This window comes from Anabrus simplex, chromosome 2, assembly GCF_040414725.1.
Source record: "Anabrus simplex isolate iqAnaSimp1 chromosome 2, ASM4041472v1, whole genome shotgun sequence".
Taxonomy (NCBI): Eukaryota; Metazoa; Arthropoda; class Insecta; order Orthoptera; family Tettigoniidae; genus Anabrus; species Anabrus simplex.
This window is the reverse complement of record NC_090266.1, coordinates 832,351,053-832,364,749: the sequence shown is the minus strand read 5'-3', so window position 1 is coordinate 832,364,749 and position 13,697 is coordinate 832,351,053. Positions and strand designations below refer to the sequence as shown.

Sequence of the window (13,697 nt, the reverse complement as noted above, 5' to 3'; positions counted from 1 at the left end):
AGAGTACAATCTTAGAGCAAGGCAACTCAAAAGGATTAAATCTTTGATCAAACAGATTATCATCAAGGTAAGCCTAATTTGTAAAGAGATTAAATCTTTGATAATTTGTATCTCAAAGTGGATTAACTCAGTGATAAATTTGTAACTCAAAGAGATAGTCAGACTTAAATGAATGTGAAATTTATTAAATTATTAATTAATTAATAATATATTAGACTGAGAGAAACTATTCTCAGGATTAATTAATACAGTACTGTGACTTAACAAGGTGATGATATAACTTACATTCAGAATTACTGATTGAAATCAAAAGGAAATGTAACTGCATGATTTATAAGATTGATTACTCAAATGCTACAGTATGATTAATTCAGCAGCGATTGTAAAGTTCATAAAATTCATTATAAAAAATAGAAATGTTTTTTCACACTTGCATAAATTTGTAAATAAATTAGGTTGTTAAAACACTTGAATTAACAAGTTAATGCAAGATAAATGAGTTTAGTTATCAATCATTTTCAGTACATACAGTATTTTTGACTTGGGGAGTGATATCCTAGACTCACCCTAAGTGTATGCTGGATTAAGTTACAAGCCTGTAGAATAAGTGCAAGCATTGATCAACATTTACTTCGGTGATATAGGACAAATGAGGTTTATTTTGTCTAACTGATATTTTATCAGATTATAATCTCCAGCAGATGTGGATAATATTTTATTTAATTATCAATTTGATTCATCTACTTCACATTTCAATTAAATATTATTGTTCTTTAGACTGTCATAGTGTAATGTCATGGGAAGGAGCCCAAGTCTAATTTAATTCATCAAGAATCACTAATACTGAAAGAATTCATTTTTGTAAAATTACGGCAATTATCTGCCCACTTGATGTTTTTGTAATATATTGTCACTCCCTTTTGATGGGAAGTGCTATTTGTGTCCTATTCGTCTTGTCACTTTCTTATGTCCTTAACCCTTTTGCTCTCAGGCTATTTTCACCAGTCAAGCCCAAAACACTCAGGCCATTTTTCATGATTATGTATGTTAAAATGTAAAAAAATTGACATATAAAGAAATCCCCAGTTACAAAACTGAAAAAATCACAGTAGTACAGTATTTAATATCGTTTTAGGAAAAAAATATCCCAAAATTGTTCATGGCATATTTTACTACAAAATAAATTTTGAAATTTGAAAATATATTACAAAAAATAAAAATCGGTTTTCAAATACTAAAAAAATAATATGTTCTTTAGTGATATTGTTGTTCAGTCATTCTGAAAATAAGAGCATTTAATTCTGTATAACATGATATAATTTTGTTTTTTTTATTCTTATTTACTCATGAGTCAGCATTTGTGTTTTGGAAAACATTCTCCTATCATCAGTACCTGTAAAACCCGAATCACTCTTCTTCTTTATCTACAGCTTTTCCCACACCTGTGGGGTCGCGGGTGCGAACTGTGTCGCACATGTGGATTTGGCTCGTGTTTTACGGCCGGATGCCCTTGCTGACGCCAACCCTATATGGGGGGGAGGTAATCACTATCGCGTGTTTCCGTGGTAGTTTGTAGTGTAGTGTAGTGTGTTGTCTGAATATGAAGAAGAAAGTGTTGGGACAAACACAAACACCCAGGCACCGGGTCAGAAGAATTAATCAATGGCGATTAAAATTCCCGACCTGGCCACGAATCAAACCCGGGCCCTCTGAACCGAAGGCCTCAACGCTGAACATTCAGCCAATGAGTAGGACTGAAATACGAATCAATATCGGCTATAACGTCACTGTCACTGTCTAAAGCATCTAAATAATCTAAAACATCGGAATTATTTAGCCTAGAACTTGGCCCAGCCATGTAAAAACATTAGGCCTACTCGTGGCACGAAAATCTAATAACACGAAATGTTAAACTAAAATTCACTTGAGAACATTGATAAATGTAGAATATAAACAATAATCTATTATTAAAATGGAAACAATAAAACGAAGGAAAACACGTATTTTGAAGCTTAATGAGACTGTACTCGCAAGCAGCACACTTCAACTCACCATGCGGTGAACATACGTGATTTGATAACTTCATTTGTTCAAAAACAGGTGAGCTTAGTGTCTCTATCTCTCAAGAAAAGTGTAAACTAAATCCAAAAGCTACTATTGATGTCTTTTCCTGACATCTGGGAGTCCATTAAGGTACTTATACAGCCATCTGAACACAAAGCCGATAGATCGGCACGCTGAGTGTTTTAAGCAATACCAATCGAGCCGATAGATTGGCTCGCTGAGCGTATAAGTGTTAAATATTGGGTTGGCCACACGATCAGTCACTCCTTGGGATCCTCATGTTCGCCGGCTGAGTTTAACCGGGACGGGAACACATAATTGGGTTTTTGCCTTTAAAATTGAATTGAGGACATGCAAATTAGTAAATGTGACATACTTCCATTTCATGCCATGAAAAATGATAGAATTTTGTTGCACAGTGTTATTTCTGAACTGTTTTGAATGACCTGACGTTAGTACGAATCACTGGAAACTTGAGATGAAGGAATAATATTGTAGTACAGTGTACAGTAGGCTGAACAGTTGTCCTGTATTAAGGTGTCAGTTCCTAATAAGACAAAATGGCAGATCCATGAGTGAGAGAGAGTATTGAAATGTTCAAGGACATAATGCTGCAAGGTGCAGCACAATACGTACAGTTTAAATTTAACCAGGTACTGACATCAAAGGCAAGATGAAGAAACCAAGCATTCAGCTGTTAGTGTGGGTAACAAGAGTATGGGGAAATGAGTCCGTAGAAGGATGATTTAAAAAGTGCTCTGTGACTAACAACGTGGAGGGGAGTGAAGATAATGTACAGGAGGAACCCAAATTTAAAACTGATTCCAGTACTACTGCTGAAGAACCACGAGATGATTTTGATAATTATGCTTTGAAGTAACTCTTATGTTAAAAGTCCCAATTCTAATGGTATCATTACTCAGACAAATATTTATTTCTAGAAATATACAGATTGCACATCAAGGTCAGATTGTGAGAGAGAGCAAATTCGTAAGAGGGTCGTATTTTTTTCGTCATAAAAACCATTACCTTCCTTTCAAAACAATCATTTGAAAACAGGAGCAAAATCATCAATGATCTGCATTTAGGGCTGTCACCCAAGTGGCAGATACCCTATTGTTTACCTAGCCTTATCTTAAAACATTTTCGAAGATCTAGGAAATTTATCAATAAATTAAAATTATTCATAGGATAGGAACCAGCTGTATAAAACATTACTCGGCAAGATAACCTACTGTACATGAATGTTGCCTTAAAATGCTTGCTGAGGCGAGATGAGTTCATCGACGATGCTAGAATTCCACCCTCCCACCCCCAGACGAAAGTAACATTAATAATCAAACACAGGAAAAATTTCCGCAGTTACCCACAACCCTCCACTTTAGACTCAACTACCACTGGATGCATTTTATGAAGCATGGCATTGCTCCCAGAACTAAATGCAGTTAGTCATCATAGCCAACTTTGCCTCCGTAATACATTCTAAACAATCAGTTTTAACTTCAAATGTGCCACAGGCACCTACAACATAGGTGGGGCTCACCCTTCGAGAGGCTTTCTGCTAAACACCCCTGACTTGTCCGACCAATGGTTCTTTTGTCACTAGCCAGGATGTGCACAAACCAATAAAGACAAGGAGAGCATTCTGTTTAACATCCCTGACGTGTTTGAAAAATGGTTATTTTGTCACTAGCTAGGACGTGCATAAACCAATAATAAATATGAGGGGGATCAAATATAAACGGGACTTTTTATTATTTAAATTCATTTCTTGAAAACACAAAGCAATTACAATTTATTTTTCCACACTTTCCTGCTTCGGAAATGCATTTGTCCCAGCATATGAGCAGCTTTTTGATGCCCGCATCGTAAAAAGAACAGGGTCATGTCACCAGCCAGTTGCGCACAAAGTCTTCCACACTCTCATCTTCAAATCGTTGCCCTTCTAGAGCTTCTTTACGCGGTCTGAACAAATGGAAATCACAGGGCAATATGTCCGGAATGTAAGGAGGATGATCAGTGTAGTCTAGTGCATTTCTTGTGGCTTGGAGACAGAGCTGCAGTATGGGGCCGCGCATTGTCGTGGAGGAGGATGACCTGTCGAATCGGTTGGTCTCATCTTTTGTGGCGATATGCAACCCTAGCCTTGTTCAACAGCTCGCAGTAGTAAGCAGCATTGATTGTGCATCGCTCACGTAAAAATTCAAACAGCAAAATGCCTCGATCGAAGAAAAAAAATACGGTTGCAAGAACCTTGCCAGCTGACAGTCGAGTCTTTGCTTTCACTGGTGCTGCCTCCCCTTTCCTCTGCCACTCCTTACTGGCTGGTTTGGATTCGGGAGTGTAGTGGTAGACCCAGGTTTCATCGCAGATGACGATCCAACTCAAAAATGCATCACCTTCTTCCGCAAACTTTGCTGTGAGCCTCTGACAGACCTCCAAACGTCTCAACTTCAGATTTTCGGTCAAAAGGCGATGGACCCATCTGGAGCACACTTTACAGAACTGTAGGTCGTTTGTGATGATTGCTTGACAGCTCCCATAACTAATTCAGACTAGTTCTGCAATTTCTGATACTCCCGCCCGTTGATCGTCGTCAATAATGTCTTTAATCACACAAATGTTTTCGTCTGTAATGCCGGTCCAAGGAGGGCGATCGTGATACCGATTTTCCACACGTTCTCATCCTTCCTTGAACTTTTTATGTTAGGCAAACACAAGCATCCTTGACGACGTTTGATCACCAAACCGTGCAATCAATCTCTGGCAAATTTCTGTTGCTGTAACTCCCTCCCGAGCAAGAAATTTTATAATTATGCACTGCACAGTGCAGGGGTGCACCTGTTGCTCCAACATCGTGAGCGTTACTGACGAAATAGAACGAAATATCTAACCGCACACTCTCTCCACTCCTAACGGTCCTGCCTAAGCATAGCAGAACTGCGGGGCCAGTCCTACCAACTGATATTCAGGAACAAAAATCCTGTTTATATTTGATTGACCTTCATAACAGAAAATTGTACAATACATCTCAAAAATTTCCCATGTGAGCCAATGGCTATCACATAACAGAGCCAGCACTCACTCCCTTCGAGAGGCCTTCTGCTAAACACCCCTGCCTTGTCAGACCAATGGTTCTTTTGTCACTAGCCAGGATGTGCACAAACCAATAAAGACAAGCTGTAAACAAAATCTAACACCTTATACCTAATGTGGGCCAGTGGCTTATACAAGAAACAGCCCGACATCACTCCCTTCAGGAGGGGATTCTGCCAAACATCCCTGAAGTGTTCGACCAATGGTTATTTTGTCACTGGCTAGGACGTACACAAACCAATAAAGGAAAGCTGTAAACAAAATCTAACCTGTTATTCCACACGCAAGAAAGCAACTATTCTCCGGTCCCTACCATCCTAGACTGTTCTCTGCAAAACAAGATAAGCACAGAAGAATTCAATGAAATCAAGATTGAAAATACCCAAGAAAAAACAGAATCTAACACAGGCTGAAGGGATGCTTGGAGAAAAGTAAAGGATACAAGAATCATTAATTCACAAAAGGAAAACCATTACTGTATCACAAGTAAACTTGAGCATTTTCACCCCAAAATATTGTGACAAGATTCAACTGCATGGTTTGTTCAAAATAAATCTAGTAATGTGATGCAATGTCAAGCTAAATTTGTATATGACAATATCCTCTTTCCATGTGCAGAGCATTCTCCTTACTTGGTTAACCACAAATGCATGATACTGTGTGAATTGATATAATGATAAACTCTATAAATAAAACTGTTTGAGGTGGTAGTCTGAACAACAATTTCTTTTGTATTTCTGGAAACTTAGCTTTCTGTCAATAAAATGCCCTGTAGAACTTGCTACTTTCAAACTACGCGTACTATAAAGGATCAACATACTCAGAGGATGTGTAATACGAATGTCTATACTTCGTGCAATTGATCCGAATAAAAACTAACCAGACTGTTATCAATTGAAAAAGAAATGCAAGATTTTAACGGATTTTAATGTCCAGTGAGAAACTATTTTGTTTGTTTATAAGCATTTCCAAGCAAAAATTGTTGACAGCAGGATTACTGCTGACAAACCTCTCCAGCCGATACAATTCAAATACTTGGAGATAGGTGGGGCATCATCATTCCATTCCTAGTCTGGTCTTCAACTGGAATTGGGTCATATATTTAGGTAATAATAGTGACTGATAAATAATCAAATAATGTAGGCCTTATATATATTATGATTATAATAATTCAATGTATGTAATGTTTATTGTGCATAGCAAAAGAATTTGTTCGTAATGCTTTCAGCAATAAATTGTGGTTAATAGGTAATTTAATTCAGTAAATTAATTATTTTAAGATGTAGCCATTAAGTGGTGGCATGGTAGTTCACTAATACGAATACATTAATGCATTAATTCTTTTACATGTGCTCAAGTTACAATTGGTGAACAATGTAGTGTCATAGCACTACAGTACAATTTCAATTGCATGCCGGTTCATTTGGCAACCAAGGTGAGTGTGACGAGGCAATTATCTTACTTCCACTTTAGTCTGTTCAAAAGGTGGCCCGGAGAATAGGTATGAACCCCATTACAGGCCTAGATGGTACGGAAAAGATTTCAGTCGTGTCACATTTCAAACACAATAATTCAGGAAGGCGAGATGTTGCATATTAAGGGAAAGTCTAAGATGCAATGCACAATCATTAGTTATTTGTATGAATATTATGTCCATCTCCACTGATTCAGCTTACCCTTCATACCATCAACAGCACTTTATGCTGCTATTTCCATCAAATAGTGAAATGTTTTTATGTGCAACAGTGATCTTGCAACTTGGAGTCTTTTTAACAGCAAATAACTTCCAACAGTAACACAACTACCAGTACTACCCTCTATATCACGCGCTCAATCAACAGTCACAGTTGATATCGAACACTTGCATATACAACCATAAGGTACCTATTAATGGAAGGCCAAGTCATTTGAACACTGTTGTAAAAATTGTTTGCCTTTTAAAGAAAAAACAAAATGTACCATAAAAAAATTGATACGAACCTATAGCAAGATTACAAAACAATAGCATAGGGGTCTACTCATATATATACCCAAATTAGAAAAGATCATCACATTTCTGATTACCACCTTATTTCCTGGAGCAGTAGCTCGCTGGAGAACAAGTTTCACTTCTTCCTCCGTCAGACCTTTACTTCTCAGAAACGTCTCCTGGTTAACGACTGAAGTCCTCTGCACAAGTGGATTCTGAAGAAATCTCACAGCAGCATCAAGCTAGGGAAACCATTTCAAGAAAAAGTAAACTAACAAGTACTTTAACTAGTATAACTCATTAATAATACTATGTGACCTGTTACACGGAAAGGGACCTAAGGTCGGGTTTTTCATTTTTGAGATTTTTATGATTCTGAAATTGGCATAAGATACTGAGCATTTTTTAAAAAAGAGTTCATTATTTCAGAAGATATTAATTATAGACTTGTTATTAAGAAAACTGTATTTTGAGGAAAACATAATTACAGTGTTCACTAATTTTCTCACCAAATTTACAAAGTTTTAATGACATTGAGTGGTGAAGACTCGAACTGCTGCATAACTTAATTCATAAAGAAGACCCATAGGCAGCGCAAGAAGTCATAGCACAGAAATGCTAGTTTTACACCACAGACACTTTAGTTCAGCTCTGCTGTAAAATTTCCTTTGCCGATTTTGGGTCACTTCCCACGCAACAAGTCACGTATGTCTAAAGTCCTTTCAATGATCACACATTTTAGGAAACTACAGTCGCAGAATTTTGACCAGGAAAAGGGATTTTCAACATGCCAGTAACTTGAACAGCATGGCTTTCTTGCACTTGAGTACTTCTACAAACTGTGCACTCCAGGATCCAATCTTGCAACCTTAAGCACATAACGTGGGAGTCTAACCAACTACGCTACACACTCTGTCTAAAATTTTCAATACATTCACTGCTGGTGACCCTTATAAGTGTGAGAATATGTAGACCATGCAGACGATGTCTATCAGCGTTCTTGCATTCATAACTCTCTGGTATTAAGAAATTATCTTAGAAGTCAATATTTAGTCATTACTAGGGCCCAGAATTTTAAGTTCTGAAAAACCACTTCTTAGTCTTTTTTAATAGCTGAAAATAGTTTTTTTCATCCTCCTGAAATAGTTTCTAATAATCATTTTAATCATTACTAAAGTTATACTATTCATTTAAACTTTCTTGCCGGGCTGAGTGGCTCAGATGGTTAAGGTGCTGGCCTTCTAACCCCAACTTGGCAGGTTCGATCCTGGCTCAGTCCGGTGGTATTTGTAGGTGCTCAAATACGACAGCCCCGTGTCGGTAGATTTACTGGCACGTAAAAGAACTCCTGCGGGACTAAATTTTGGCACCTCGGCGTCTCCGAAGACCGTAAAAGTAGTTAGTGGGACGTAAAGCAAATAGCATTATTAAACTTTCTTGTACTTTACTGTAACCTTCATGCCTCTCTAGTACAAAACTGTACCACTTATTCCAAAATATTCTCTAAATATGGGACAGAATGGCTTAATGAAAGCCACATCATACCAACAGACATAAAAAATAACAAAAAATAATTATGTGCAAATACAATAAATGGTTCATGTAGGTTAAATTTTTGTCACTTCCAATGCATCAAGAAACAAACATTTTCAGAAGCACAGAACACAGTTTTCACCTGCTGTTATATTGCGCAACTAAATACATTTCCAGATTTTACTGAGTAACAAAATATTCTTATAGCAAGAAAATGTAGGCTTCACACAAAAAGAAGTCATTTGAGCAAACTTCAATGAAGCAATAGCTCTCAGTCCCCATGGTACCTTGTCAGCAACTTCTTCTCCCTGAAGTATTGCACACACATTCTTCATTGTTGAAAATCTGGGATTCTGCTGTAGAATTTTGGTGAGCTTGATTGAATACGATGCACCCACTGGTCCTGGTATTTCCTTCTTTGAAATGGAGTCCACAACTTCTATTGCATCTTTTAATGGCAACGATGGCCAACTCAACATGTTCAATAGCTGCAGGAGTGCCCTAATGAAGGCAAGTGAAACAGCATTCTTGTTTGTGAGAGCTGTTTTAGCCTTCACTATGCAGAGTAACTCATCAACATCAAAAGAATTTATAACATTTTTAATGTCTTCAAAGTGATTGGCATAGTATACGACTGCAATGAGCCATGTCCCCCAATGAGTGATGATGGGTTCGGGAGGAAGAGGAGTATGAGGCAACATTTCCTTGAATATGAGAATGTGGCTAGGAGCTTTAAGAAACACCTTTTTTTCACAGAAGAAACAATACTGTTTACTCCTGGAAAATTATTTCTAACTTCTTCAGCCAATCTGTGTATGCCATGGACTATGCAAGTTATATGGAGCATGTTAGGGTAGAAACTCTTCAATACTTCACCAGCTTTGATCATATATGCCACACTGTCATGCAAAAGAAGTAAAAACTTGTCATCCTGTTTTTCTCTTGGCCAAAGAATGCAAAGAACATCTCAGACGTGCAAGGTATGGTGCTATGGTTTGTTTTATACAGCATCTTGCACAGTATGAGTTTTACCAGGCTCTATAGCATCTAATTTACCTACCACAACATTTGCAATATAACGACACAACTATCTGTGGTCTCGTCCACCGAAAACCACATGTAAAGATCACCTATATCACCTCTTATGTCTTCGATAGTTTTCTCGTAGAGTTTTTCCAAATAACTTTTTCTCAACATGGATTTGTCTGGTATTTTACGGCAACTGATGTCCTCCAGAAACTTCTTCAACACAGGATTATGTAGTGCATTCCATGGCACATTTGCCGAAACCAGCGCTTCACATAAACGGATATTAAAATTATCCACCGTTGAAGTGCCAGGAAAACTGGAAATTAGTGGCGGGTGCAATGGAAAATTGCTTCTTTTTTTGATAGCAATGTTGCTGATATGTCCTGTAGATTCCTTGTGCTGCATAAAATGTAATTTTTGGTCACATGCCACCTGGAAAAATGTGTAAATAAAATAATTATAGTTTATTGTAGACACAAGGTATGTACTATTCACTCAACTTTTCATTTTGTGTGGACTCCCTAGTACTATTACTCATCCGAGATTTGCTATGCAACATTCGTCTTATAAGCTTTCAACCATAATATTTATGTTAAAACTAATTTATAATTTTCTATAAAACTTGCTTTTCATTACAGGTTTTTTTTTTTTTAATCATCAGAGGCGTGTTAAATAATCCTTTATACCTGCTTTTGGCAGACTTGACAAAATATAATTTTGCCATCTGTAGTGAAGTCCGGATCATTACCAATCCACTCGCAAATCAACCAACTTCAGGATGACTTGCCTTTAGGCATCGCTATTTCTGAGATGCGTAAGCTTCTTAAACTGCCTTCAATAATTGATTTATAGGGAAAATTAATTTTTGTCTGGCGCACAATAATGTGTATTGAGCTAAACAGTGAACAGCACAGTAGCTGGTGGTAGCTGACCGTACACAATGAGAGATGCACTGAAGCTGTGAATGCTAGGGGGCTGCCTCTTGATATGTGCTCTACCCTGGTGGAATAGTATCATATCACGTTTTGCTCGCACAAGTTATACGTACAAACCACTTCCAGTTCCAAACAATTAAGTTGTTTCAAAAATTGTGCATAATTTTTATTTCTAAAAAATCATTCACTTTCATTAATATTTGGTACTTCTATTTCAAAATAACGTAATATTGTCTTGAATAGCCCATTTATTTATTTTTTTCGGGGGGGGGGGGCAGGGAATTTAACATCTTATTTAGCCATTTTTCATTTTCATAAGATTCGAGTAATTTACTCCAATGGTAATGAAATGGTTAAGCAAGTTAAAATCCTGCAGTTAGCTAGCAAGAAATAAAATAGTTTAAAACCTAAAAATCTGGGCCCTAGTCATTATATAACTCCAAGGTTTTATGAAATGACGAGTTCCTTCGTGAAGCAAGGGTTAAACATTTACATTATACGTGAATGTTTCCCTACCACAAATCCATTTCTTTTTTCACATCTGAATTCAAAATTCTACATAACTCTCATTCTGACATGTTCTATGCCTATGCAACTCACGCTATTCAAAACTTATTCTCTTAAAACTGTAGAGTTACAAAATCTGTCACAATGGCAGGTCAGAATTAAAACCGGCTTTACTTACTTTCTGATGACATTGGACAAAAATGTTAGGCTACAATATTCGGAAAAAAAAAAAAAAAAAGAACAATAAGGGCTACTCAACGAGCTAGAATAACATAGAGGGGCTGTATGCCTGTCATCAGCACTCCCTGCTTGAAGAAAGTTGATAAGGGGCATCCATGTTAACGGTTGTCAAAACAAAGCGAATTGGCGCGAGAGCATAATATTTGAGGTGACAGGGAGATCGTGTATGCCAATTTAATTCCCAAAGTTTTAAGAAGTGAAAACATAGATTCTCGCTTTCAAGAATGCCAGCCGTAAGCTCAGCGTATGGTTGTTCTAATCGGAGTAATAAAACCAAGGATATATCGTACTTTAAGTAAGTATTACTGAATTATAGCCGAGATTCCTTTTTGTAATTTCTGTTTGTAATTAAATCCATTTTATTGTTTACTTAGCGAAAGTACGGATAGCCACGGTAATTATTTGTCTAATTTTGTTTCAGATTTTGTTTAAAGAACAAGGAATTAACGGAACAATGCGTTGTGAGGGCAAAAAGAGATAAATGGTATCCCACTCAATTCAGTTGCTTATGCTCTGTACATTTCCAGCCCTATTTAATTTTCATTCATATTTACAAATAAAGGAAATGGAGCACCCACCACCAAGAAAATGTAACCACAAAAACAATTATTTCGTTCAAACGTACACTAAGTATGGTAAATACAGTATTTTACTGCTATTTTTGAAATGTATACAGCCTTTATTGTAGATGTCTGTTGCCTTGGTTTTTAAAACTATGCCACACTTCATAATGGACAACTTACAAGCTTACCTTTCAGCTAGTAATCCCAGTATGATATGGTAATGGGAAAAACATGATATTCCCCCTATAGTATAATAAATAATTACACTAAATGATTATTGTGGTAAAGTATTCATGGGCCGCCTCTGTGGTGTGCTGGTTAGCGTGAGCAGCTGCCACCCCTGGAAGCCCGGGTTCGATTCCCGGCTCCGCCACGAAATTTGAAAAGGGGCACGAGGGCTGGAACGGGATTCTATCAGCCTGGGGAGGTCAACTGAGTAGAAGTGGGTTCGACTCCCACCTCAGCCATCCTCGAAGTGATTTTCCGTGGTTTCCCACTTCTCATCCAGGCAAATGCCTGGATGGTACCTAACTTAAGGCCATGGTCGCTTCCTTCTCCTCCCCCACAAGGCCCCTGTTCAGCATAGCAGGTGCAGCCCTCCCTCACAGTTGTATCCCCCGACCCAATATCTCACGCTCCAGAATACTGTCCTTGAGGTGGTAGAGGTGGGATCCGTCGCTGAGTCTGTGGGAAAAACAAACCCGGGAGGGTAAACAGATTAAGAAAGGAACACAGTACTCATGAGGATGCAATAATTTTAAAAATATAAACAGAATGAGGTTGTAACCTATTGTAGGTCCCTATGATTTTAAGGCTTCCTGTCATAAATATTTATGTCCATCGTTTTTATTCTAATTTACGCTTAACCACAACAGCCAAGCAGGGTAACGCTCTTGTTCCGATTTCGAGGCCTATTCGTATGTCACTGTGCGATGATTTCGAACTACCCTACAATCAACTGATCGTGATGTTGGCCTCGTGCCGCAATATGATGAAGTGGCGGTATTCGCTTTAATGCTTCAAGCTATCAGCAACGGTCTTTAATTCTCCCCCAGTGATTCTAAAATGCGTATTTTCTACACTTTTCGTCATTTAAAGGCTATGCCCCCTTGCTTGTGTGACCACGGGGAACATGGCGGACTTTCGTTCTATTAGCATCACCCAGGCAGCGCTTCCGCCTCTCTATGTTATTCTAGCTCGTTGGGGCTACTAAAACAACAGAAAAAGGGGTCGTAGGTTGACTGTATTTTTGCATCCTCAAAAATTATAATTCAATCCTGCAAACTTGCACCCTAAATGCAAGCAGAAGCAGGCTAATGTTTCATGTCACATCCTACATAAAAACCACTTATCCACAATCCCAAAAGATTGACTAATTCTTGTTTGTGTTATCATTCCATAGACTACTTTAGTCTTACGTTAGCATTTAACTAGGAAACTATCATCCTTAGTTTATTGTACTTTTATTAGTTCTCCACACCAATTTTACCCCAGATACTTCAGAGACTGAAACCGGGTTCTCTTCTCACCAACTGAAATTGATACTACTTCTTTTGTAACCTGATCAATCAATCTCACCTTATCTACTCTAAAACATAATACCTCTGCTTATGATAGGACTTTCTTTACTGCTGGAGATGTGCCTTAATTAACGCCACGGCTGCTTCCTTCTCACTCTAGCCCTTTCCTATCCCATCGTTGCCATAAGACCTATCCGTGTCAGTGTGACGTAAAGCCAAATAAAAAAAATTTTAAAAACCC

The 13,697-nt window shown here is 37.8% G+C and overlaps 1 protein-coding gene across 10 annotated transcripts in view; it reads right to left on the bottom strand.

Moving 5' to 3' along the window:
• Positions 1–13,697, bottom strand: part of Pex14 (peroxin 14) — a 103,078-nt gene that overhangs the window by 78,385 nt on the left and 10,996 nt on the right. For 6 of the 10 annotated variants that reach the window (XM_068226297.1, XM_067141538.2, XM_067141541.2 and 3 more), the window contains one exon: positions 7,225–7,371. The exons of 3 other annotated variants lie outside the window; for them this stretch is intronic. In XM_068226297.1, coding sequence (XP_068082398.1) covers positions 7,225–7,371 — 147 coding nt within the window. The remainder of the gene's footprint in view (positions 1–7,224; positions 7,372–13,697) is intronic. One more of the 10 variants, XM_067141542.2, reaches the window with a different exon arrangement.